Source organism: Sander lucioperca, chromosome 17 (genome assembly GCF_008315115.2).
Source record: "Sander lucioperca isolate FBNREF2018 chromosome 17, SLUC_FBN_1.2, whole genome shotgun sequence".
NCBI classification, from domain to species: Eukaryota; Metazoa; Chordata; class Actinopteri; order Perciformes; family Percidae; genus Sander; species Sander lucioperca.
In genome coordinates, this window is record NC_050189.1 from 13,232,300 (window position 1) to 13,258,942 (window position 26,643).

At 39.5% G+C, this 26,643-nt stretch overlaps 3 protein-coding genes across 6 annotated transcripts in view; all 3 read left to right on the plus strand.

The window, feature by feature from the left end:
* Positions 1-20,885, plus strand: part of LOC116036433 — a 33,144-nt gene extending 12,259 nt beyond the window's left edge. Inside the window, exon 6 of one of the 2 annotated variants that reach the window (XM_035994198.1) lies at positions 20,708-20,885. In XM_035994198.1, coding sequence (XP_035850091.1) covers positions 20,708-20,796 — 89 coding nt within the window. In that variant the 3' untranslated portion in view covers positions 20,797-20,885. The other variant, XM_035994199.1, reaches the window with a different exon arrangement.
* LOC118493640 lies at positions 14,772-16,038 on the plus strand. Of its 2 annotated transcripts, XM_035994197.1 has the most exons (4): positions 14,772-14,891; positions 15,029-15,202; positions 15,374-15,421; positions 15,589-16,038. In XM_035994197.1, exons 1-4 carry the CDS (start codon positions 14,826-14,828, stop codon positions 15,637-15,639), a joined length of 339 nt encoding a protein of 112 aa, XP_035850090.1. In that variant the 5' UTR covers positions 14,772-14,825; the 3' UTR covers positions 15,640-16,038. The 2 variants fall into 2 exon arrangements, with proteins under 2 accessions (XP_035850090.1, XP_035850089.1); XM_035994196.1 differs by having other exon boundaries at positions 14,775-14,891; positions 15,374-16,038.
* Positions 20,886-24,004: 3,119 nt separating the features above from the next.
* Positions 24,005-26,290, plus strand: LOC116060782. Of its 2 annotated transcripts, XM_031314524.2 has the most exons (5): positions 24,005-24,254; positions 24,530-24,632; positions 24,770-24,943; positions 25,106-25,724; positions 25,911-26,290. In XM_031314524.2, the coding sequence occupies exons 2-5, from the start codon at positions 24,588-24,590 to the stop codon at positions 25,937-25,939; spliced, it is 867 nt and encodes a 288-aa protein (XP_031170384.2). In that variant the 5' UTR covers positions 24,005-24,254; positions 24,530-24,587; the 3' UTR covers positions 25,940-26,290. The 2 variants fall into 2 exon arrangements, with proteins under 2 accessions (XP_031170384.2, XP_031170385.2); XM_031314525.2 differs by lacking the exon at positions 24,005-24,254 and having other exon boundaries at positions 24,373-24,632.
* The last annotated feature ends 353 nt before the right edge of the window (positions 26,291-26,643 follow it).

Genomic DNA, 26,643 nt, shown 5'->3' on the forward strand with positions numbered 1-26,643 from the left:
GGGTCCCCTGCTGGAGCTGCTACCCCCGCGACCCGTTACCGGATAAGCGGAAGAAGATGGATGGATGGATGGACGTTTTGACCCTGCTGGGTCTTCTTCAGGCAAATGGTGGACACATTTGATGAAGGGATATATGTAGGCCTTACAATCAGCTGACCCACCATGTGACTTCAATTAGTTTGATTAGGTCTAAAAAGCCTAATAGTCCTAACCTGACTGCCAGATAGATTGCTTCGCATTTGCTCGGCATATCCATCTGGGAACTTTCCGTTGGAGAACTTTTGGGAAGGGGCGAAAATACTGGTTAGCTGATTGGATAAACCATCTCTCTATCACCACCTATGTTGGTGATAGACGGGCCAAATCAACCAATCAGATCAACGATATATCAAACCCTTGCCGAAACCAGTCGGGAGAAGAGCAAAAACATCTTTTCCTCAGAGAAAAGCCTCCAGTGCCGTGTTTTGCTTTTCTTTCAATGAAGGAATACTTTCTAATTTGGATAAAACTTGCGCGATAGCTACGCTCATCTCATCCATGGAAGCCGCCACGTTGTTTAGACTAACAGTCACTTCTCGTTGCATCACACCTAAACCCGCCTCAAAACCAACGCTGATTGGTTGGTCGTTTGGCGAAAGGCTCCAAATTTTCTCTATCTCAAGATGCCAGACTGATCTGCGAGTAGAAAACTGGAGCTTGCGAGATCAGGACGGTCTCACAAGGCTATAATAGTCCCACTCATGACTCAATTATGGGAACACTTTCATACAGGTTTTTAACAGACTAATACATCTCAAAAAGGGCTTTAAAATTCAATATCCCCAAAGGAGTACATAACATTACAAACAATTTAAGAATATTACCCCACACCTTTATAAAACCTGCTGCAATGTAGTACAGAAACAGACAATTTCTTACACACATTTTTTTTATAAGAATGATTTTATATCAAATTCTTCATTAAGACCATGGGGAGACATTGTATTTAAACACTGAATCCAAAAAGTTTCCCGTTGGAGAAGCCTTTTATCATGATCTCCCCCTCTAGGCGGTTTGTTGACCCGCTCCACGTCGATGTATCTGAGGGCGCTGACATTATGCCCGGCTAGTTTAAAATGAGCGGCGTGTCCCGCGTGTGACGTGTCCTTTCCCCGTTCTTCTTTTCCTAAACCCAACCTCCGTATAGATGAAAAAACCATGAAAAAAACGAGATAAACGTGTCCGTGTACACGAATCAATAGATTCAAAATTACGTGACCATTTCACGAACTGCCGTGAGACCGTATTGGTGGTTTTGGGATTCATTGGCAATCTACCTATTTTGTCATTTAGGTATCAGGATGTGTTGCACATACAAGACAATTGTTTTTTTGTATTACAAGTTTTCTAAAATATGTTTAAATAAGCAAATAAGGCATTATCTTTGCTAACCTTTGGTGAATTTAGGAAAGATCTACAGACACAAATATAAAAAGTGGATTATTATACAAGTTATGGAACATAAATAGCTCAAAATCTCAAGTCACTGATAAAAAATGACATGGAACTAGAAAAATGCCTTTCAGAAAAAGCGTGTGAATGCTGAAATGCTGTAAAGCTAACGCTACACTGAATTTCTGGCTTCAATGACTTCAAGAAGAAGGTAAAGTAGTAAGAATAGTTGGAAAAAAGGGAATGCTCTTAATTTTTATGAATTCAATTGAAATGTTGAATTATACCAATAACGTATGAAGAAAGTGTAATATTTTAAGATGATATGTGTTATGAAAAGCTGTCGCCACAGTGACTTGCTGGAGAACTTAAAGACACCTACTCACTATGGTGCGCCCCTGAGTGATGTGACCAAAACGGAGAAGAAGGCACGATGATTTGCACTACTCCTTAGATGTTTGCATGTTATGAACTTACGATGGCTTACAAAAAGGAGGAGGATTTTCAGCGAAGGAAATTACGTATCTTTGTCGGCTTGTTGAGCCGTGTGTTGCCAATGCGCACATCGGTTTGAATTATTTTTTTATATATTTTAATGCTCTCACGATCGTTACCACTTCCAGGGTTGTAACTGAAATAATAGGCTAAAGCAATGACAGTTTATGGAAAGCACAAGTGTGATTATGGTCAGATCTTGCGCCCCATGTAGGCTGAGTCCTTTGCAGCGGCCCGGGTTTGAATCCGACCTGCGGCCCTTTGCTGCATGACCAGCACGCCCAGAATGCACCAGAACACACCTTCCTGTAAGACCAGCACGCCCAGAATGCACCAGAACACACCTCCCTGTAAGACCAGCACGCCCAGAATGCACCAGAACACACCTTCCTGTAAGACCAGCACGCCCATGGGCACAAAGATGCATGCAGGTGCATTTGCTATTTACACGACGTAGGCACTGGACGGTCTTAAAATAGCAAAGACACTTGCGTTGGGCTATGCGCTGCGCTGGGTGCAAGATAGGGCCCCAAGACCTTTAGGGGATGAGACCGAGACAAGACCAAAACCAGACCAAACAACTGAAACATATACTATATACACAGCTAGCTAATATGTATAGCTAATATTCACTAAATCCCTTTGGGTGAGGGGTGAAGAGATCTCTGAAGAGTTTTAAATACATTTTCAAACTTGAAATGAGTCCAGTTGTTGGTTGCATTTGAAGCAGTTTTACATCCAATCACAGTAACAATGTTGACACATAAATCAGACGATACACAGGCAATTTAGTGATAGCCCTGCAGTTGTGGTCTTACGTGGTCTTGAAATGAAATCCAAAGTCCTCTTCATCTGAGGCCATGACAAGACTAGAAAGACAATAATAGAAATGTGGTCGATTCCGAGACGAGACCGATACCTTCAAAAAGTGGTCTTGGTCTCAAGACTGGTCTTGGTCTCAAGACTGGTCTTGAGACCAAGACCAGTCTTGAGTATTACAACACTTCTATTCACACTATTTTATGAAGGCTAATCTCACTTTGACAGACCTTCCTCCATATATAGGCCTACACTATTAAAAAAAAAAGTGTTAAAAACACTTTCTAGCATTACTCTAACCCTAACCCTAACCCTACCTAACCCTAACCCTAAACCTTCTTTTCCTAAACCCAACCGTACCGTTCTTCTTTTCCTTAAACCCAACCGTCCCGTTCTTCTTTACCTAAACCCAACCATCCCGTTCTTCTTTACCTAAACCCAACCGTCCCGTTCTTCTTTACCTAAACCCAACCGTCCCGTTCGTCTTTACCTAAACCCAACCGTCTTGTTCTTCTTTTCCTAAACCCAACCACCCCGTTCTTCTTTTCCTAAACCCAACCGTCCCGTTCTTCTTTTCCTTAAACCCAACCGTCCCGTTCTTCTTTACCTAAACCCAACCGTCCGTTCTTCTTTAACTAAACCCAACCATCCCGTTCTTCTTTACCTAAACCCAACCGTCCCCATTCTGTAAGAAGAACTCTCTGAGACAGGAGTCGTCATGGCAACCTTTAACTGCAGTTGTTAATGTGAGCCGGGTAAATTCAAGGCAGCAATCCAGTGTAGCGTCAGCCTTTCAACATATAGCAGTCACACTGCAATTTCTTCAGAAACTGAATTCATCATCTCACAGCTCAGTTGTGTTTAAAGTTCGCTATTTTTTTTTTCACTTTTGAATATCATCTTTTTTATATTTGTCAGTTATTGCTGACAGTCACATGAAAAATGGAAGATGGTACATGCCGCACAATAGTAAGTAACACCTGTTAGTTATTTTATTTCATATTTCATGGCGTAAGCTAAATGAAAAAAATGTAATGTATTTATTTATTCATCATTTATTCATCATTCATTCATTCAGTGAAATACTGAATAATCTGCTAGATTTAGGTTACTTGTTTTCTATTGATGCAGTATGTAACTTTTTTTTTTTAAAGACCCAGATTTTGTAATGATAATTATAATGTTATTCCATTGAGGGCCCAGTGTCTGTATATTGGCGCGCACTCTACCAGGTGAGCTACCCAAGCGCACAAAAAAGGCTGATATTGATGAACGATTTTCATTTCATGCAAATCTCCTGACTGATATTTAGTTGTCTTTGAGTTACTGTATCCCCTGATTGTTTTTCAAAGTATTTTTCTTAACCGTCTTAGCCCTATGGTTTTCTAGTTCAATCAACCCACGGTTTCCCAATCCAGCGGCACATTCACATACGTAAAAGAGGTGGTGTTTTGCACAGCATGACCACTCGCAAACCACCATCTACCAGAGCCGTATATTTTACATAAGAAGAGCAAACTATAATTCTACATAAATATGAAGAACACAGACACGGTTTTACAGGCAAAACACAATACAGTCGCTGCTTCCTAAAACAGGAAAATAGCTGATGCAGTAAATGAGTAAATCACAAGGTTCATCAATATCACTTCCTCATCAGTCAGGCACAAGATCTGACCCGAATCACACATTTGCTTTGTCATTGCTTTAGCCTTTTATTTTAGTTGAGAGCAAATAAAAAATATAAAAACATAACTCAAACTGATGTGTGTCTTGGCAACACACGGCTCAAGACGCCGACAAATAGCCTATATGTAATTCCCTCCGCTTCAAATCTATATCTTTCATAAAGATACCCATCAGGGAATGTTAACGGGGTTGTCGGTCTCTAAATGTTTTAACTTTTCTGAGCGCACCTCTCTCTCTCTACCTCTGCGCACCGAGCTCCAGAGCTCCGGATCTAAGAACAGTGACACCATTATCGGAAACGTGAAATGGCAGCAGGTGCAAGATACACAAACGTAAGTAACACCTGTTGTATTTTATTTCATTTTCAGTGGTGTGAGCTAAATAAAAAATGTAAAATATATTTATTTATTCATCAGTCAAATACTGAATAATGTAACAGAATTGTTAATTGTCTAATTCATATATCATGTTAACATTTTAAAATGTATTTAGCAGATTTAGGTTAGTTGTTTCCTATTTATGCAGTATGTAACCTGGTGTTTCAAAAAGGTCCAGGTTATGTAATTATATTATTATTCCATTGTAGTACTTTCAGTACTTTTAGGAAGGTTTTGAATATTTTTCCACCCCTACTTAAACAATAAAAAAAGAAAAATTCTTGGTGACAGAGAGCCAGAAGGGATTCAGTATCAAAACCTCAAAAACGTTCCTGCCCGAGGTGAATAGAAATTGTATTTATACAGCCCATGTTGACAATCTCAAATTTGCATCAGCAGGCTTTAAAATCTGAACAACATGCAACACATATACATACACTGAGACCCTCAAGTGTCCTTCTAATGTGATCAGTTTTCTGAATGTGGCACCTATCCACCTTCACTTCCTACTCCCATGAAATTGCATGGGTTCTTGCTTGGTGCGCTCCCACAGGTGGTTGTTGGTGACGGTGTCTGACCTGTAGATTCCAAACATTGGTAGGACCTGAGTAGCCTGGCTCCGCCCTCCTATGTACTTCCGCTCAATTTTCATTTTCCTTCAGTACTACTTCTGGGTTTGCGGTATATTCTTGGGTTTTCTCCAGCCAAATCTTTAGCGGTCCAATCAGCGAACAGAGGGAGTGGCTGAGAACAATGACGTTGAGGTCGTGCGCTAGTTTGAGTTGTAGTTCCGTAACGGCGGTGGAGAAAGATGCGAGCGAAGCCATTCAGGCCATTGTTGTCATGGGACAGCTGTCCTGGGTGGTGTTTGTGTTTGTCTGTTTCCCTCTCTCCCCTTTTTTGTCCTGTCTGTGTCTGTTTTGCCAGAGCGGCGGAATGTAGGTCAAGGGGCGTGGCCGGGCGAGCTACCTACCTGCACTGCTGCTGGCAGCGACCTTCAGCACTCACTGGATCGGTTCGCAGCCGAGTGTGAAGCGGCTGGGATGAGGATCAGCACCTCTAAATCGGAGGCCATGGTTCTCAGCAGGAAACCGATGGAGTGCCTTCTCCAAGTAGGGAAAGAGTCCTTACCCCAAGTGAAGGAGTTCAAATACCTTGGTGTCTTGTTCGCGAGTGAGGGGACAATGGAGCGGGAGATTGGTCGGAGAATCGGCGCAGCGGGTGCGGTATTACATTTAATTTATCGCACCGTTGTGACGAAAAGAGAGCTGAGCCAGAAGGCAAAGCTCTCAATCTACCGGTCAGTTTTGGTTCCTACCCTCACCTATGGTCATGAAGGTTGAGTCATGACTGAAAGAACGAGATCCAGGGTACAAGCGGCCGAAATGGGTTTCCTCAGGAGGGTGGCTGGCGTCTCCCTTAGAGATAGGGTAAGAAGCCACTGCTCATTCGCGTCGAAAGGAGCCAGTTGGGCGCCTCCCTAGGGAGGTGTTCCAGGCACGTCCAGCTGGGAGGAGGCCTCGGGGAAGACCCAGGACTAGGTGGAGGGATTATATCTCCAACCTGGCCTGGGAACGCCTCGGGATCCCCCAGTCGGAGCTGGTTAATGTGGCTCGGGAAAGGGAAGTGTGGGGTCCCCTGCTGGAGCTGCTCCCCCCGCGACCCAATACCGGATAAGCGGACTTACCTTACGGTATGCGCATGGTTTTATAAATCAAAATATTTCTGTGAGTACTCACGTCCTATGTTTTGTCTCAACGCCACTTCTGACGTAAATTTGCCACACAGTTTTATAAATGAGGCCCTGGACCATAAAACCTCCAATGTTCTTACAAAGAAAAATAATGGGACTGTAGCACACTGATTGTATAATTTAAGGGATACTCTGCCCACTTTAAACCAGCTATGTGTCATCTTTGTGTGGGTGGTCTGTAGCTCTGTGCACTGGCACCACGGAGGGAAGCCAATCACCTTTCATCTAAACACAGCACCCACACTGCCATGACACAGAGCTGGATTAAATTCAGTAACATATCTCTTTGAAGGCTGCAAGATTGTTATGAATTATGATTATATGAAATTAAATTCAAGCAGTGGGAAGGAAAAAAGGTAGACTACAAATATTTGCCTCACACATCATAAAACCTTGCTATTATGAATGTTTTCCATATTCCATCAAACTCTTCTTGTCTGGCATGTGTTGCAGGTTCAGAATACCAGAAATGGGTGTTAGACTTTGTGTCCATGAACAGACACAAGACTTTCAACTTGAAGAATCCAGCTGGCACCACATGGAAGATAGGAGCCCTGGACGATACTATTTATAGTAGGGTAAATTACGAGATGAATGGTTGGGGAAAGTTCCTTCCTGAGAAAGTAAGTATGAAGGTTGTAGGTGTAGTGGAGGGGATCTCGCGTCGGTTTGACCAGCTCGTTCTGACGACCTGTGAGGACAGACGATGCCTACGATGAAGAGAAGGTGCATCTGGTGGCTTCAAGCCTGAAGAAGCTAAGTGACGAGAGCAAGAGCTATTACAATGGGGAGGCCTTCAAAGAGATGGAGGGATAAGGTGCTGGGAACAAGCAAGGCTTTGTGACTCTGGTGAACCTGTGGGCCCTGATAACTATGGGTTATATTGTCTATTTTGTGTAGACCAAGAAGGACTGGGACAAAGTGAACAAGAGGCTGGACCAAGATCACCCTGAACTGGTGATGTCAAAAAAGTCTGAATTCCATTACAGACGTCTTCTCTTCTCTTAAACAGTTTTATTGTGCAACTTTTTAAAAGGCTTTTTTACAAAAAATCTACTCAAAATCTACGGGCAGGCAGACTGCCGATTTAGTACAATAGACACTCAGTATAAATTCAGAAAAGGTCCGAAAAAAAAGCATTAAACACATTGCGATCATTCCAAAACTGTAAGAAAAATGTGTAAAATATCGAAATTCTGTAAGTTTTGCAGTTCAAAGTGTTGTAAACCTTTAAAAGCTTAAATTAAGTCCCTAGCTGAAAGTATGCAGGAGGAAAAGCATTTCAAAGTGAAGTAGGCAAAGAGGATTGAAAGATGGAGTTCCATTGTATTAAAAAACAGAAAAAGCTTTGTATTTTGAAAAGCATACATTTCCTTAATCATGTCCTTAATAAATAATATGTTTATTTGATATAGCACCTTTTACAGACAAAGTCACAAATTGCTTCACATGATAAACATTTGTAAAAATACGGTAAGATCCAACAGAGGATAAGCAAGGAAAAAATAATTGAAAGACCAATGAAAATCATTAAAAAAATTAAAACCTAAAACCCAAAGTTACAAACATGAGTCAAAAGCAAATTTAAACAAATGCGTCTTCAGCAGCTTTTTAAAAGCATCAACAGAGACTGCAGAACGTAAGACAGTAGGAAGGGCGTTCCACAGGTTTGGAGCCACCGCTTCAAAGGAACGGTCACCTTTAGTTTTTAAGTGAGTGTGTGGGACCACTAGTAATCCCTGGTTAGAAGACCTCAGGGACCTGTTAGTAGTGTACAGATGGAGCAAGTCCAAGATATAAACAGGTGCCTGACCATGCAAAGTTTTATAATTCAGAACAAGAATTTTAAATTGGATCCTAGACTTGATTGGAAGCCAATGTAATGAGTATAAAACAGGAGTGATGTGCGACATTCTGCTGGACCTGGTCCACAGCCTAGCAGCAGAGTTCTGGACCAGTTGTAGACGGTCTGGGACTACTTGCTGAGACGGGTGCAGTAATCAAGTCGGGATCATATAAAATCATGGATGATCATCTCAAGCTCAGAATGCGAAACAACAGCTAAGTTTGGCAATGTTTCTTAACTGAAAGAAACAAGTGTGAGTCAGTGATTTGATATGATGATCGAAATACATGTTATGATCAAATATAACTCTAAATATAACTATTTCTCAGTTTGGACTGTACCGCTGAAGAAAGGGAAGCCGAATAACTTTGAAAGAGCTGAACATTTTGATATTTTAATGTTTTTTGTAGATACAAGTAGCTATGTGGAAGTTTTGGGCATCCATAAAACACATGAAGGAAGAAGAGAAACCATTTATCATGTGTTTGTGTGTTGTTCTCATTTCTGTATCAGAATCCTTGAAAACCAAACATAAGTCTTCATGGCAATCTTTAACCTCAGACACCATACTGACGGTATACTATACGTGACTTATGCATGCTTGCATGTGAGTGTGTTCTTGTTTGGATGAGAACAGTGTAGTTATTTCCTCCAATGGTTAACACCATAGTCTCTTTCTTAGTCCCAGTGGTTAAATGAGTTGTTAGTGCATGAGTGGCGTTTTCCATTCCCCCTTTCAGTTAAGTTCAAGGGAACTATGGAGTTTTTTAGCTTAATTTACCCTAACTGAACAGCTTCGGAGTCAATTTGGGTTGAATGGTGGTCGTCTCGCTTCCCCCTAGCGCCTGTGAGCGGAAAAACCACCCTGTGAGAAACCTGTGAGCAAAATAAATAGCCCCACATCATCACATACCCTTCACCATACCTAGAGAACGGCATGGGGTACTTTCCATAAAATCATCTCTCAATGCAAACCTAACCAGCTATTAGGCTAACTGAAATTAAACCATGCCAATCTCTAGGTATGGTGAAGGGGATGTGATGATGTGGGGCTATTTTAATTCAAAAGGCCAAGGGAACTTTATCAGGATGCATAGTATGCATGACCTGTGAGATGTGTAACTGATGGTATGTTTATTCCTTCATACAGTTTGGACCCAGAACATAAGAAGTGAAGCTGCCAAATGTCTCCTCACATCTGGATCAGTTCTGGATCTGACTTGTTCTGCTGGAGGAGACATGAGACTAAAGTAAGTGCAAACAAAGCAATGACACAAACAGAACGTAATATAGAAACATACCTGCTGGACATCTTACAGCTGCATCTACTAGAAATATCACAGCAGAGACTATGAGAACTTTGCAGCTCTGACAGAAGTTTTAACTTTGTTCCAATGATGTGGTCTGACTTTTGGGCCTCCTGGTGTGTGTTCTGCAGCTGCATGAAGACAGAAAACCAGTGTTTATATCTGATATCAGGTGCATCAACTCAGTAGTGTTGGACCAGCTCATAAAAAACATTTATACCAATTCAGCAAATGTAGAACTGAGACTAAATAAACCGGTAAATATCTGTCTGACATCAGATGGCTTTAACAGCAGTCATATAACAGAAGTTACACAGCTTGGCCAGATGGTGGCGCTGTAGAACAACTTATTTTCCAAAAGCTGGTATGCGTTCAGGCATCAATTAGAAAGTTGCATTGGCACACCCAGTGAACAATGGTATGTGGGTAGCCATGACCGACCATGTCCTCTAAAAACATGGGCTACATGTTATATAAATCTTTACTTAAGTAAAGAATAGATGTTAATACAAAATAAACCCTAGATTGATGTCTTATCTTTGCCATTATGAGGTACCTCCCCCTCCCCCGTAGCGTAGCATCATGTACCTCTAACCCAGCCAGCTACAAAGAACTGGTAAGCATCCAGACTTTTAAAAGCTTTGAGATCAGCACCAGTATATGGGGATACCCCGTTTACCACGTAGTGGTACAGAACGTGTAGACTGAAGTCGGGCAGACTCTGTGATTTAATGAGGTCTGTGAAAATGGAGGGAGGAAGAAGGTAATCCAATCCTGCTATCTCCAACTTCTCCAAATACTGCTCTTTGTGAGCACCTACCAGATGCCCTACCTCGACCCATCACGGCTATCACAAATCACGGGTATACAAAGGCATGCCATGCGTAATGACGCACAATGGCTGGCTTTGGAAGACCGACAGCAAGAAGACTTGCTGGCAAAACGAGGACAAGTGGCTTATATGCCGCTTCCTATTTCCTTACGGTATGCGCATGGTTTTATACATCAAAATATTTCTGTGAGTACTCACGTCCTATATTATGTCCCTACACCACTTCTGACGTAAATTTGCCACACAGTTTTATAAATGAGGCCCTGGACCATAACACCTCCAATGTTCTTACAAAGAAAATAATGGGACTGTAGCACACTGATTGTATAATTTAAGGGATACTCTGCCCACTTTAAACCAGCTATGTGTCATCTTTGTGTGGGTGGTCTGTAGCTCTGTGCACTGGCACCACGGAGGGAAGCCAATCACCTTTCATCTAAACACAGCACCCACACTGCCATGACACAGAGCTGGATTAAATTCAGTAACATATCTCTTTGAAGGCTGCAAGATTGTTATCTTTTCTACCTTTCTTTCAGGTTTGCAAATTAAATTAAATTCAAGCAGTGGGAAGGAAAAAAGGTAGACTACAAATATTTGCCTCACTCATCATAAAACCTTGCTATGATAAGTGTTTTCCATATTCCATCAAACTCTTCTTGTCTGGCATGTGTTGCAGGTTCAGAATACCTGAAATGGGTGTTAGACTTTGTGTCCATGAACAGACACAAGACTTTCAACTTGAAGAATCCAGCTGGCACCACATGGAAGATAGGAGCCCTGGACGATGCTATTTATAGTAGGGTAAATTACGAGATGAATGGTTGGGGAAAGTTCCTTCCTGAGAAAGTAAGTATGAAGGTTGTAGGTGTAGTGGAGGGGATCTCGCGTCGGTTTGACCAGCTCGTTCTGACGACCTGTGAGGACAGACGATGCCTACGATGATCTGGTGGCTTCAAGCCTGAAGAAGCAAAGTGACGAGAGCAAGAGCTATTACAATGGGGAGGCCTTCAAAGATATGGAGAGATAAGGTGCTGGGAACAAGCAAGGCTTTGTGACTCTGGTGAACCTGTGAGCACTGATAACTATGGGTAATAATGTCTATTTTGTGTAGACCAAGAAGGACTGGGACAAAGTGAACAAGAGGCTGGACCAAGATCACCATGAACTGGTGATGTCAAAAAAGTCTGAATTCCATTACAGACGTCTTCTCTTCTCTTAAACAGTTTTATTGTGCAACTTTTTAAAAGGCTTTTTTACAAAATATCTACTCAAAATCTACGGGCAGGCAGACTGCCGATTTAGTACAATAGACACTCAGTATAAATTCAGAAAAGGTCCGAAAAAAAAGCATTAAACACATTGCGATCATTCCAAAACTGTAAGAAAAATGTGTAAAATATCAAAATTCGGTAAGTTTTGCAGCTCAAAGTGTTGTAAGCCTTTAAAAGCTTAAATTAAGTCCCTAGCTGAAAGTATGCAGGAGGAAAAGCATTTCAAAGTGAAGTAGGCAAAGAGGATTGGAAGATTGAGTTCCATTGTATAAAAAAAAAAGAAAAAGCTTTGTATTTTGAAAAGCATACATTTCCTTAATCATGTCCTTAATAAATAATATGTTTATTTGATATAGCACCTTTTACAGACAAAGTCACAAATTGCTTCACATGATAAACATTTGTAAAAATACAGTAAGATCCAACAGAGAATAAGCAAGGAAAGAATAATTGAAAGACCAATGAAAATCATTAAAAAAATTAAAACCTAAAACCCAAAGTTACAAACATGAGTCAATAGCAAATTTAAACAAATGCGTCTTCAGTGGCTTTTTAAAAGCATCAACAGAGACTGCAGAACGTAAGACAGTAGGAAGGGCGTTCCACAGGTTTGGAGCCACCGCTTCAAAGGAACGGTCACCTTTAGTTTTTAAGTGAGTGTGTGGGACCACTAGTAATCCCTGGTTAGAAGACCTCAGGGACCTGTTAGTAGTGTACAGATGGAGCAAGTCCGAGATATAAGCAGGTGCCTGACCATGCAAAGTTTTATAAATCAGAACAAGAACTAAATTGTATCCTAGACTTGATCGGAAGCCAATGTAATGAGTATAAAACAGGAGTGATGTGTGACATCCTGCTAGACCTGGTCAACAGCCTAGCAGCAGAGTTCCGGACCAGTTGTAGACGGTCCTGGGACTACTTGCTGAGACGGGTGCAGTAATCAAGTCGGGATCATATAAAATCATGGATGATCATCTCAAGCTCAGAATGCGAAACAACAGCTAAGTTTGGCAATGTTTCTTAACTGAAAGAAACAAGTGTGAGTCAGTGATTTGATATGATGATCGAAATACATGTTTTGATCAAATATAACTCTAAATATAACTATTTCTCAGTTTGGACTGTACCGCTGAAGAAAGGGACCCCAAAAGCCGAATAACTTTGAAAGAGCTGAACATTTTGATATTTGAATGTTTTTTTGTAGATACAAGTAGCTATGTGGAAGTTTTGGGCATCCATAAAACACATGAAGGAAGAAGAGAAACTATATATCATGTGTTTGTGTGTTGTTCTCATTTCTGTATCAGAATCCTTGAAAACCAAACATAAGTCTTCATGGCAATCTTTAACCTCAGACACCATACTGACGGTATACTATACGTGACTTATGCATGCTTGCATGTGAGTGTGTTCTTGTTTGGATGAGAACAGTGTAGTTATTTCCTCAAATGATGGTCAACACCACAGTCTCCTTCTTCGTCCCAGTGGTTAAATGAGTTGTTAGTGCATGAGTGGCGTTTTCTATTCCCCCTTTCAGTTAAGTTCAAGGGAACTATGGAGTTTTTTAGCTTAATTTACCCTAACTGAACAGCTTCTGAGTCAATTTGGGTTGAATGGTGGTCGTCTCGCTTCCCCCTAGCGCCTGTGAGTGGAAAAACCACCCTTGCAGCTTTCGGCTGGCGAGCCACCGGCCACAGCATCAGGACGGATTGCGTGATATCAGGTCTCGCGATTAGGAACCGGCTAACAAGGGAGCGATGGAGTTTTTCACACTATCGTCATGGCTGTGTCGGCAAAAAAGAAGCAGAAAGTTAGGAAAGCATTGTCGGAGGAACAGAGAAAGAGGAAACGGCAGACTGACCAAGCGAAGAGTCAGACACATGTAAACATAGGAGCTGCCAAATATTTATTCTGAAGCTGTAGGCTCTGTTTTGCTCTATAGAGAAACCTGTGAGCAAAAAGTGAGAAAACAGCGAAGAAATGGCCAAATCTGCATAGTGCTCTTTAAGCAAAGTTTTTTGCTGTTTTTTAGGTTAAGTAACTAATTCTCTGAGTAATGAAGTTTTATTATGTTTGCATTCATAATAGTGTGTAATGTATTATCTTATATGTGTCTGTGCCCTAAATGAGTTTCCACTGGCAATTTACATACACTTATATTCAATTCAATTGAATTCATAGTGTCAATTGTTAACCGAAGTTATGTCAGGACACTTTACAGATAGAGTAGGTCTAGACAACACTCTATAATTTACAAAGACCCAACAATTGAGAGAGACACACACGCAGATATACAGACTTCCTAAAGACGTCCTGCTCTAACTAGAATTGAAAAAAATGATGTAGATGTAATGTGTGTATGTTATGTAGTATTCATATCTTATTGTAACTGCCATCGTAAGTTCATAACATGAAAACATCGTGTGCAGTGGTGCAAATCATCGGGGGAGGGGGGGGGGGCGGGGCTTGCCTTCTCCTTTTTGGTCAAATCACTCAGGACTCATCATGGTGAGTAGGTGTCTTAAAGTTCTCTGCTTTGCAAATATTTTATATAATTATAATTACATTATACGTTGCTTATTTCATTTCTGTTGTCAGTGAAATGTGGAATTGTTGTAATTTGTTTTGTATTATTGTTGGTTGCATCAGGCTGCGACAGAAGACCAGATAGAAAGGTGAGTCAGATTTACTGAACTATAGGTTAGTGTTGATGCATATGTCACAAAGTAGACACTGCTAAGGTACTTTACATCCTCAGTCTGGATACACACACAGCCAACTGTTGTTTAAAACTTGTCTTTATATGTTTTAATTTTCAACATGTTTAATATATTTAAAAACAACCTTTGAAACAGTCACTTCTTTAGGAAAGGTGGGAAGATGTTCAGTGTTGGTGTGCTGATCTTTTCAGATTTCCTAAAAACTTTTCATTTTATTATTTTAGAACTGCAAAATACACAGAAGACCCTTTCAGGACGAATGCTTTCCTGATTATTAACATAATGTTGGAACTGACTAAAGTGCTCATGGAAGAGGCTACAGAACATGCTACAGTGCTCGTGGATGAGGTTCGTCTGAGACTGTTATGAACTTGAAAACTTGAAGTGCTATTCTTTTGGACATACTGCTTGGCCCTGGCTGACATAGTGTATTTTTTACACAACACAGAAAATGATATCTCTTTGAATATGTTTTGACTTTACAGATTCTTCACAGCATCTTCTTTTTGGGAAAGATAAATGATCCACAGTATCCCCCAGAAACTATTGTGACTGATGCTGAAATGCTGGATGGTTTAAAGAGCACCTGCCCTCGGCCTTTTGCCCACTATTCCTCTCAACTGCCCAAGCGGAGTCCATTCTCATGTGTGCTAGACATGGTAAGATGACAGCTTGTCAAAAGATGATACAATTGTTCTTTGTAAAGTTGTACAGAACTGCTACTTCTCCTTAACATTCTCAAATATTACAGTATGATTCAAAATGATTTGATGCATTTGTGGGGACAGCAGCAGCAGCAGCAGCTTGATAATATGTGTGATTGCTTGCAGATTGTCCTCCTGACTGGACAAGAGAATGAAGAGGAAATAAAGGAGAAGGTGCGAGAGATCACCAGTCAACTGTGTAGTATGGGTAAAACAAAGCCTCTGAAACCTACCACCATCTGTGTCTCTCAGTTTCAAAATTCAGACAGGTACTATGGTGTCTCCATGTCCACTGATGGGACTAACCCTGGTAAAATCATGGTTGCTGCGTCCTGTCTTAGCTACTGGGACAGTTATGTGGCTGGTGCAGTGATGACCTACGACCCAAATAATGACAAGAAACGATGTTTTAATGGTCCCATCAAAACAACTTTTGATGGAACCATCAAACTGCCAGATACTGTCAGGTTTAAGGCGTTTAACATCCTTCAAGGTACACCCCTGTCTCCTTGCAGATCATGTAAGAATATGTTTTTTAAAACAGATGAAAAAAAAGAGTGGGCCTACGGTACCTGTGCTGAAGTTGAAAGTCTGAGCAAATTGTTTAAAAATGTCAAAGAAGTTAGAGAGCAAGCAAGACTAACAATGGAAAATAACATGGATGAGAACAGGAAGAAGGCTGAAGAGAGTGTCAAGACAGAGCTTGGAAATCTGCTTAAGAAGTGCAACTTTGAATGGAGTTACTACAGCCCACAATGAGATTCAAGTTAACTGTCACATGTAGAAGTACAGTAAAGTACCGCTATCTTCAAGGTACAATGTGTACGCCATGGTCAGATCTTATTTTTAAACAAACTACTCAGACTTTCAGCTTAGTTTAAAACATAAGAAATGGGTTGCATGTTATTTTACAGTGCTTTAAAAGACGTTATATTCTGACTTTGTATCAAATTAGACAAAAACTAGATTTTTTTTATTAAACATTAAACTGTTAAACAAGTATACACTAGTTATAGGCCTAAACCTAAATCACAATTTATGAATATTAAATATTGTAAGTAGAATTGTTATGGTGCTTTATTACTTACTTACTTTATTTATTTACTTGACCAGAGAGATTTCTTTTGATAAAAGTATTTACTGTAACATTAAAGAAGATTGTAAACCAAAAAGTCTGTCAGCTGTTTAAATGAAGTAATCAGAAGATGATGTATTAAACATGTCATTCATAATAAAATGACACTGGTGTAAACTCAAATGCATGATTTGTTATGATTTCATGTCCTGCAACCTGAAAGAAGTCATCATTTGCCAAAGAGATGATAATTAATTACAGAAGAAAATTAATATAGTTTAACATGTTGATAAATGTGTGAGTTTATGAATATCAGATATATACTGTTACTTATATACTTTGAGAAATCATTTTGATATTTTAAGCCAATATGTTTAAAATGTGTCCTGTAGCTGTACAAGTTTGTGACAAATTCTTGTCAAAAGAATGCCACCTAAAAGTGGTATTATTATAATATAATTCAGTTAATACAGGATTAAAGAATATGTAATTGAGATTAAAAATTCAGACACAGTTTGGTCACTACCAAAACAGTTTTAAAGTTCAACTCCTAAGAGTGTGTGTGTGTGTGTGTGTGTGTGTGTGTGTGTGTGTGTGTGTGTGTGTGTGTGTGTGTTTTAGTGACATATTTAATCATTTTCACAGGAGTGGACCTATATACTGTATCTGATAAAGAATTAATATGTTGATGTACAACAAACAGGCAAATGGAAATCCTTCTTTTTCCAAGTTGAATGTGAGTGGATATGAAAAATGAATAAATAAATAAATGCCCCGTCTTTTAGCCTATTTTAACATATTCCAAGATGAACTTGAAAGACGAAACACACAGTGTCTGAAATCGAGCAACTTATACAAACGATGCAACAGCGCCATCAAGTGACGACATTAGAGAACAGCAACACATCCCGAATCATTCAACCAGCAAGAATCAATGAGAAACTTACACAAGAAAATAGATAAATACAATAAATGGATTGGTTGGGGAGAGGTTCAGAAATTATCTTTATCACAAGGAACCAAAAATAATATCTTTCAGGTAAAAATGTCTTGATAGATATTTACTCTCAAGGTTAAAATATTACAAATGTTCCAGATGTGGAAGTTGTGTAAGAACATGTGTAAGATGTTTAAAATGTTAAAACTCATTGTTTTGCATCTATAATCAGCCCAAGAGCTTTCATTATATGACTTAATATGATGTAGTTATGTTTACAATTATATATTGGGGGGGAAGAAGGGGTCCAGACCCCGCTGCACACACAAAATATAAAAAATTCTTTAGAATAGAATAGACTTTATCGTCATCGTACATGCTTGTGTACAATGAACTTATCTGTGCCGTATACCTGAATATAAAAGTACTATGTAACAATAAGTGATAAATACACAAACAAAATACTCTAACACACTGATTCACAATCATCCCAGTCAGTTAATATATACAGTCATGTGAAAAAATTAGGACACCCATGCTAAAGTTGACTAAAAAGAGGAATAAAAAAAATCATCTTTTGGAAATTGATCTTAATGCCTTAATTTAAAAAAATGAGGAAAAATCCAACCTTTAAGGACACCACTTTTCTTTGTGAATGAATAATGTATCCTAAATAAATAAATGTTCTTCCTTAAAATACAGGGGACATAAGTCAGTACACCCCTATGTTAAATTCCCATAGAGGCAGGCAGATTTTTATTTTTAAAGGCCAGTTATTTCATGGATCCAGGATACTATGCATCCTGATAAAGTTCCCTTGGCCTTTGGAATTAAAATAGCCCCACATCATCACGTACCCTTCACCATACCTAGAGAACGGCATGGGGTACTTTCCATAAAATCATCTCTCAATGCAAACCTAACCAGCTATTAGGCTAACTGAAATTAAACCATGCCAATCTCTAGGTATGGTGAAGGGGATGTGATGATGTGGGGCTATTTTAATTCAAAAGGCCAAGGGAACTTTATCAGGATGCATAGTATGCATGACCTGTGAGATGTGTAACTGATGGTATGTTTATTCCTTCATACAGTTTGGACCCAGAACATAAGAAGTGAAGCTGCCAAATGTCTCCTCACATCTGGATCAGTTCTGGATCTGACTTGTTCTGCTGGAGGAGACATGAGACTAAAGTAAGTGCAAACAAAGCAATGACACAAACAGAACGTAATATAGAAACATACCTGCTGGACATCTTACAGCTGCATCTACTAGAAATATCACAGCAGAGACTATGAGAACTTTGCAGCTCTGACAGAAGTTTTAACTTTGTTCCAATGATGTGGTCTGACTTTTGGGCCTCCTGGTGTGTGTTCTGCAGCTGCATGAAGACAGAAAACCAGTGTTTATATCTGATATCAGGTGCATCAACTCAGTAGTGTTGGACCAGCTCATAAAAAAACATTTATACCAATTCAGCAAATGTAGAACTGAGACTAAATAAACCGGTAAATATCTGTCTGACATCAGATGGCTTTAACAGCAGTCATATAACAGAAGTTACACAGCTTGGCCAGATGGTGGCGCTGTAGAACAACTTATTTTCCAAAAGCTGGTATGCGTTCAGGCATCAATTAGAAAGTTGCATTGGCACACCCAGTGAACAATGGTATGTGGGTAGCCATGACCGACCATGTCCTCTAAAAACATGGGCTACATGTTATATAAATCTTTACTTAAGTAAAGAATAGATGTTAATACAAAATAAACCCTAGATTGATGTCTTATCTTTGCCATTATGAGGTACCTCCCCCTCCGCCGTTAGCGTAGCATCATGTACCTCTAACCCAGCCAGCTACAAAGAACTGGTAAGCATCCAGACTTTTAAAAGCTTTGAGATCAGCACCAGTATATGGGGATACCCCGTTTACCACGTAGTGGTACAGAACGTGTAGACTGAAGTCGGGCAGACTCTGTGATTTAATGAGGTCTGTGAAAATGGAGGGAGGAAGAAGGTAATCCAATCCTGCTATCTCCAACTTCTCCAAATACTGCTCTTTGTGAGCACCTACCAGATGCCCTACCTCGACCCATCACGGCTATCACAAATCACGGGTATACAAAGGCATGCCATGCGTAATGACGCACAATGGCTGGCTTTGGAAGACCGACAGCAAGAAGACTTGCTGGCAAAACGAGGACAAGTGGCTTATATGCCGCTGCCTACTTCCTTACGGTATGCGCATGGTTTTATACATCAAAATATTTCTGTGAGTACTCACGTCCTATGTAATGTCCCTACACCACTTCTGACGTAAATTTGCCACACAGTTTTATAAATGAGGCCCTGGACCATAACACCTCCAATGTTCTTACAAAGAAAATAATGGGACTGTAGCACACTGATTGTATAATTTAAGGGATACTCTGCCCACTTTAAACCAGCTATGTGTCATCTTTGTGTGGGTGGTCTGTAGCTCTGTGCACTGGCACCACGGAGGGAAGCTAATCACCTTTCATCTAAACACAGCACCCACACTGCCATGACACAGAGCTGGATTAAATTCAGTAACATATCTCTTTGAAGGCTGCAAGATTGTTATCTTTTCTACTTTTCTTTCAGGTTTGCAAATGAAATTCTACTTGATTTCAAGCAGTGGGAAGGAAAAAAAGGTAGACTACAAATATTTGCCTCACACATCATAAAACCTTGCTATTATAAATCTTTTCCATATTCCATTAAACTCTTGTCTGGCATATGTTGCAGATTCAGAGTACCTGAAATTGGTGATTCTCCTTGTGTCCAAGAAGAGAAACAAGACTTTTCAACTTCCGAGTCCAGCTGGCGCTACATGGAAGATAGGAGACCTGGAGGATACTATTTATAGTGGAGAAGATTACGAGGTGAATGGTTGGGGAAAGTTTTACCTTCCTGAGAAAGTAAGTATGCAGGTTGTAGGTGTAGTGGAGGGGATTCCGCGGTGTGACCAGCTCGTTCTGATGACCTGCTGTGAGGACAGACAGGTGTATGCCTATGATGGAGAGAAGCTGCATCTGGTGGCTTCAAGCCTGAAGCAGCTAAGTGACGAGGGAATAAAGTATCCAGGGTCCAAGAGCTATTACAATGGGGAGGCCTTCAAAGACATGGTGAGAAGTTAGATAAGGTGCTGGGAACAAGTAAGGCTTTGTGACTCTGGTGAACCTGTGGGCCCTGATAACTATGGGTTATATTGTCTGTTTTGTGTAGACCGAGGAGGACTGGGACAAAGTGAAGAAAAGGCTGGAACAACAGCACCATGAATTGGTGATGTCAAAAAAGTCAGAATTCCTTAAGCATCTCAAATCGATCCAACGAATCCTAGGTGAGTCTCTTTCTCTTTGCTGCAGGATAAAGTTTTTTTCTCAATTGTCTCTTGTATTAATCAATCAGTAATTATCCTTTCACAGGGAAGCCAGAGATCCTCCAAGAAGAAAATGAAAAGTCCAAAGAAGCACCCCAAGCTGGGACTGAGAACCCAATTTCAGTCAAACCTTAATCCCCTCTCTCCCAACAGACCCTACACAGACCGTACAGCCTTCTTCTCTTTTCTTAAACAGTTTATTTGCACATCTTTTTAAAAGCCTTTTTTTTTTTTTTTTTTTTTTTTACAAAATATCTACTCAAAATATACTTTATATTTAACCCTGAATAAACCAGTTGACAAATGTAGAAAGTTTCTTGCGTGGAATATAATTTTTTATTAAAGCTGATGCTATCTGACTATACATCTGAGTTGACAAAGTGAGAAATGGGTGGGTCAAATTAGGAAAACCTCAAATAGCTGTGTTGAACAAAAATGGGATGTAATATGTGTATTAAACGTTTAATCAATGAAAGATGTGGTAGATTATAAGGTTTGAGTGGAGTTTGAATTTGTAAATAAGAGTTGAAAATGACTATCTATATGACGATTTAGCACAATAGACACTCAGTATAAATTCAGAAAAGGTCAGAAAAAAAGCATAAAACATATTGCGATCATTCCAAAACTGTAAGAAAAATGTGTAAGATATCGAAATTCTGTCCCAATTAAGTCCCTAGCTGAAAGTATGCAGGAGGAAAAGCATTTCAAAGTGAAGTAGGCAAAGAGGATTGAAAGATTGAGTTCCACTGTATAAAAACAAGAAAAAGCTTTGTATTTTAAAAAGCATACAGTTCCTTAATCATGTCCTTAAGAAATAATAAGTTTATTTGATATAGCACCTTTTACAGAAACATTTGTAAAAATACAGTAAGATCCAACAGAAAATAAGCAGGGGAAAAAGAATTGAAAGTACCGATTTAGTACAATAGACACTCAGTATAAATTCAGAAAAGGTCCGAAAAAAAAGCATTAAACACATTGCGATCATTCCAAAACTGTAAGAAAAATGTGTAAGATATCAAAATTCGGTAAGTTTTGCAGCTCAAAGTGTTGTAAGCCTTTAAAAGCTTAAATTAAGTCCCTAGCTGAAAGTATGCAGGAGGAAAAGCATTTCAAAGTGAAGTAGGCAAAGAGGATTGGAAGATTGAGTTCCATTGTATAAAAAAAAAAGAAAAAGCTTTGTATTTTGAAAAGCATACATTTCCTTAATCATGTCCTTAATAAATAATATGTTTATTTGATATAGCACCTTTTACAGACAAAGTCACAAATTGCTTCACATGATAAACATTTGTAAAAATACAGTAAGATCCAACAGAGAATAAGCAAGGAAAGAATAATTGAAAGACCAATGAAAATCATTAAAAAAATTAAAACCTAAAACCCAAAGTTACAAACATGAGTCAAAAGTGACTTTAAACAGTGCATTTTCAGCTGCTTTTTAAAAGCTTCAACAGAGATTGCAGAACGTAAGACAGGAGGAAGGGCGTTCCACAGGTTTGGAGCCACCGCTTCAAAGGAACGGTCACCTTTAGTTTTTAAGTGAGTGTGTGGGACCACTAGTAGTCCCTGGTTAGAAGACCTCAGGGACCTGTTAGTAGTGTACAGATGGAGCAAGTCCGAGATATAAACAGGTGCCTGACCATGCAAAGTTTTATAAATCAGAACAAGAACTAAATTGGATCCTAGACTTGATCGGAAGCCAGTGTAATGAGTATAAAATTGGAGTGATGTGCGACATCCTGCTAGACCTGGTCCACAGCCTAGCAGCAGAGTTCTGGACCAGTTGTAGACGGTCCTGGGTAGAGTTTAGATTCTCGGCCCAAGCCCGAGCCGTTATTTTCCGCCACATCCTCGGGCCGGGCCGGGCCCGGGCCAGACCGCGCCTGGGCTGGACCCTTGATCAAGCAATTTTTTTTTTTTTTTTTATTACCTTATTATCCTATTTGGGTGGGGAGATAGCTATGCCATAATCAGAAATATTATAAATATATATATAGGCTATATAAAAGTAACAAATGTGTACAAAAGTTAGGCTGCAGTTACAAAATGCAGCACGTGTCATGCGCGGAGTCTCCTCCTCAGGCACGCATCACACCGGGAGCTTGAAGATGTAAAGAAAAAAAGAAAAACAGGAGAATTAACTTTGAGCAAGTGTGGAGGAAAGTCGGAGGTATGGAAGCAGTTTAAACAAGTCTTGGGCAGTGACAACAATATGTTGTTCATCATTGTTTCTTTTTTTTTTTTTTGTACGTTTCTTCATTCAGATCCATCTGCGATCCGTTCCATTCTAAACAAACAGCGCAGTTTACATGCTTCGTCCTTGTTGTATTATTCTAAACAGATTTCTCCAGTTCAAACAACTCTGAATTGTAGTTGAGAACGTCAGTTATAACGGCCCACGTACTAAAAAATTGTCGGGTTTAAATCGGGCTCGGGCTCATAATTACAGTTAATGTTTCGGGCCGGGCCGGGCTCGGACACAACGTGCTCGGGCTCGGGCAGGTTCGGGCTTGATTTTTTGGGCCGATCTAAGCTCTAGTCCTGGGACTACTTGCTGAGACGGGTGCAGTAATCAAGTCGGGATGATATAAAACCATGAATGATCATCTCAAGCTCAGAATGCGAAACAACAGCTCTAAGTTTGGCAATGTTTCTTAACTGAAAGAAACAAGTGTGAGTCAGTGATTTGATATGATGATCGAAATACATGTTATGATCAAACATAACACCAAGATTTCTCAGTTTGGACTGTACCGCTGAAGAAAGGGACCCCAAAAGCTGAATAACTTTGGAAGATACAAGTATGTGGAAATTTTGGGCATCCATAAAACACATGAAGGAAGAAGATGAACCCTGTATTGTGAGTTTGTGTGTTGTTCTCATTTCTGTATCAGAATCCTTGAAAACCCCACAAAAGTCTTCATGGCAATCTTTAACATCAGACACCATACTGACGGTATACTATACGTGACTTGTGCATGCTTGTGTGTGTGAGTGTGTTCTTGTTTGGATGAGAACAGTGTAGTTATTTCCTCAAATGATGGTTAACACTAAAGTCTCTTTCTTAATCCCCGTGGTTAAATTAGTTGTTACTGCATGAGTGGGGTTTTCCATTTCCCCTTTCAGTTAAGTTCAACAAAGTTTTTTTCTCAGGACACTTTACAGATAGAGTAGGTCTAGACAACACTCTATAATTTACAAAGACCCAACAATTGAGAGACACACACACACACAGATATACAGACTTCCTAAAGACTTCTTACTCTAACTAGTATTGAAAAAAAATGTTATGTAGTATTCTTATTGTAACTGCCATCGTAAGTTCATAACATGAAGACATCTAAGGGGTGGTGAAAATCATCGGGGGGGGGCGGAGCTTGCCTTCTTCTCCTTTTTGGTCAAATCACTCAGAGCTGCACCATGGTGAGTAGGTGTCTTAAAGTTCTCTGCTTTGCAAATATTTAATATCATAATTACATTATACATTGCATATTTCATTTCTGTTGTCAGTGAAATGTGTAATTGTTGTAATTTGTCTTGTATTATTTCTGGTTGCATTAGGATGCGAGAGAAGAACAGGCAAACAGGTGAGTCAGATTTACTGAACTACAGGTTAGTGTTGATGCATATGTCACAAAGTAGACACTGATTAGGTACTTTACATCCTCAGTCACTAGGGAACACACACAGCCAACTGTTGTTGTTTAAAATTTGTCTTTATATGTTTTAATCTTCAATATGTTTAATACATTTAAAAACAACCTTTGAAACAGTCACTTCTTTAGGAAAGGTGGGAAGACGTCCAGTGTTGGTGTGCTGATCTTTTCAGATTTCCTAAAAACTTTTCATTTTATTATTTTAGAGCTGCAGAATACACGGAAGACCATTTCAGGTCGAATGCTTTACTGATTATTGACAAAATGTTGGAACTGAATTCAGAACATGCTACAGTGCTCATGGATGAGGTACGTCTGAGACTGTTATGAACTTGAAAACTTGAAGTGCTATTCTTTTGGACATACTGCTTGGCCCTGGCTGACATAGTGTATTTTTTACACAATACAGAAAATGATATCTCTTTGAATGTGTTTTGACTTTACAGATTCTTCACAGCATCTTCTTTTTGGGAAAGATAAATGATCCACAGCATCCCCCAGAAAGTATTGTGACTGATGCCGAAATGCTGGATGGTTTAAAGAGCATCTACCCTCGGCCTTTTGACCACTATTCCTCTCAACTGCCCAAGCGGAGTCCATTCTCATGTGTGCTAGACATGGTAAGATGAAAGCTTGTCAAAAGATAATACAATTGTTCTTTGTAAAGTTGTACAGAACTGCTACTTCTCCTTAACATTCTCAAATATTACAGTATGTTTCAAAATGATTTGATGCATTCATGGGGACAGCAGCAGCTTGATAATATGTGTGATTGCTTGCAGATTGTCCTCCTGACTGGACAAGAGAAAGAAGAGGAAATAAAGAGAAAGGTGCGAGAGATCACCGAACAACTGATTAGGGGTAAAGAAAGGCCTCTGAGCTCCTCCACCATCTGTGTCTCTCAGATTCCAAATTCAGATTTAAATTCACACAGGTACTATGGTGTCTCCATGTCCACTGCTGGGCGTATTCCTGGTAGAATCATGGTTGCTGCGTCCTGTCTTAGCTTCTGGGACAAGTATGTGGCTGGTGCAGTGATGACCTACTACCCAAATAAGGCCAAGAAACGATATTTTGATGGGACCATCAAACTGCCAGAGAATGTCAGGTGCAAGGCGTTTAAAATCGTTCAAGGTACACCCCTGCATCATTGCAGATCATGTAAGAATTTGTTTTTTAAAACAAATGAACGATATGAGTGGGCCTACGGTAACTGTGCTGAAGTTGAAAGTCTGAGCAACTTGTTTAAGAATGTTGAAGAAGTTAGAGAGCAAGCAAAACCAACATCGGTGAATAGCACAGAGGAGAACAGGAAGAAAGCTGAAGAGAGTGTCAAGAAAGAGCTTAGACGTCTGCTGAAACAGAAGAAATTTAAATGGGATGGAGAATTCTTCACCCCACAATGAGTTTCAGGTTTTTGTCACAGTGAAAGGCTTCGGCCCCCCGGCTCTCTCATCTTTTCAAATCGTACCTTTCCATTTTAAAGTTCCAATGTGTAAGACATGACCAGATTTTATTTTTAAACCAGTTGCTCAGACTCTCAGCTTAGTTTAAAAACATTTAAATAAAAATTAAAAAAAATGAACTAACATCCTCAACAGAATGTAAAGAAGTAACGTTCAGTGCGACGCTTGTAACCGGAAATGAAATGATATTAAATATTGTAAGTAGAATTGTTGCTTTATTGTAACTTGACCAGAGAGATTTTCTTTTGATAAAAGTATTTACTGTAACATTAAAGATACAAATACATTTATGGAGAAGATTGTAAACCAAAAAGTGAGTCAGCTGTTTAAATGAAGCAAGCAGATGATATATTAAACATGTCATTCATAATAAAATTACACTGGTGTTAACTCAAATGCATGATTTGTTTTGATTTCATGTCCTGCAACCTGAAAGAAGTCATCATTTGCCAAAGAGATGATAATTAAAAGCATCAGGACGGATCTTAACAGGAAAGAAAATTGCTATTGTTTGACATGTTGTTGATTCATGTGTGAGTTTATGAATATCAGATATATGCTGTTGCACTGTGAGAAGTCATTTTGATATATGCAATCATATATCAGTGATATAAGCAAATATTGTTTAAAATGTGTCCAGTAGCTGTACAAGTTTGTGACAAATCTTTGTGAAAATAATGCCACCTAAAAGTGGTATTATTATAATATAATTCAGTTAATACAGGATTAAAGAATATGTAATTGAGATTAAAAATTCAGACACAGTTTGGTCACTACCAAAACAGTTTAAAAGTTCAACTCTTAGTCCTAATATGTTTGGAAAGTCTAGTAAAAGTTTGAAAGAACCTCGTCAT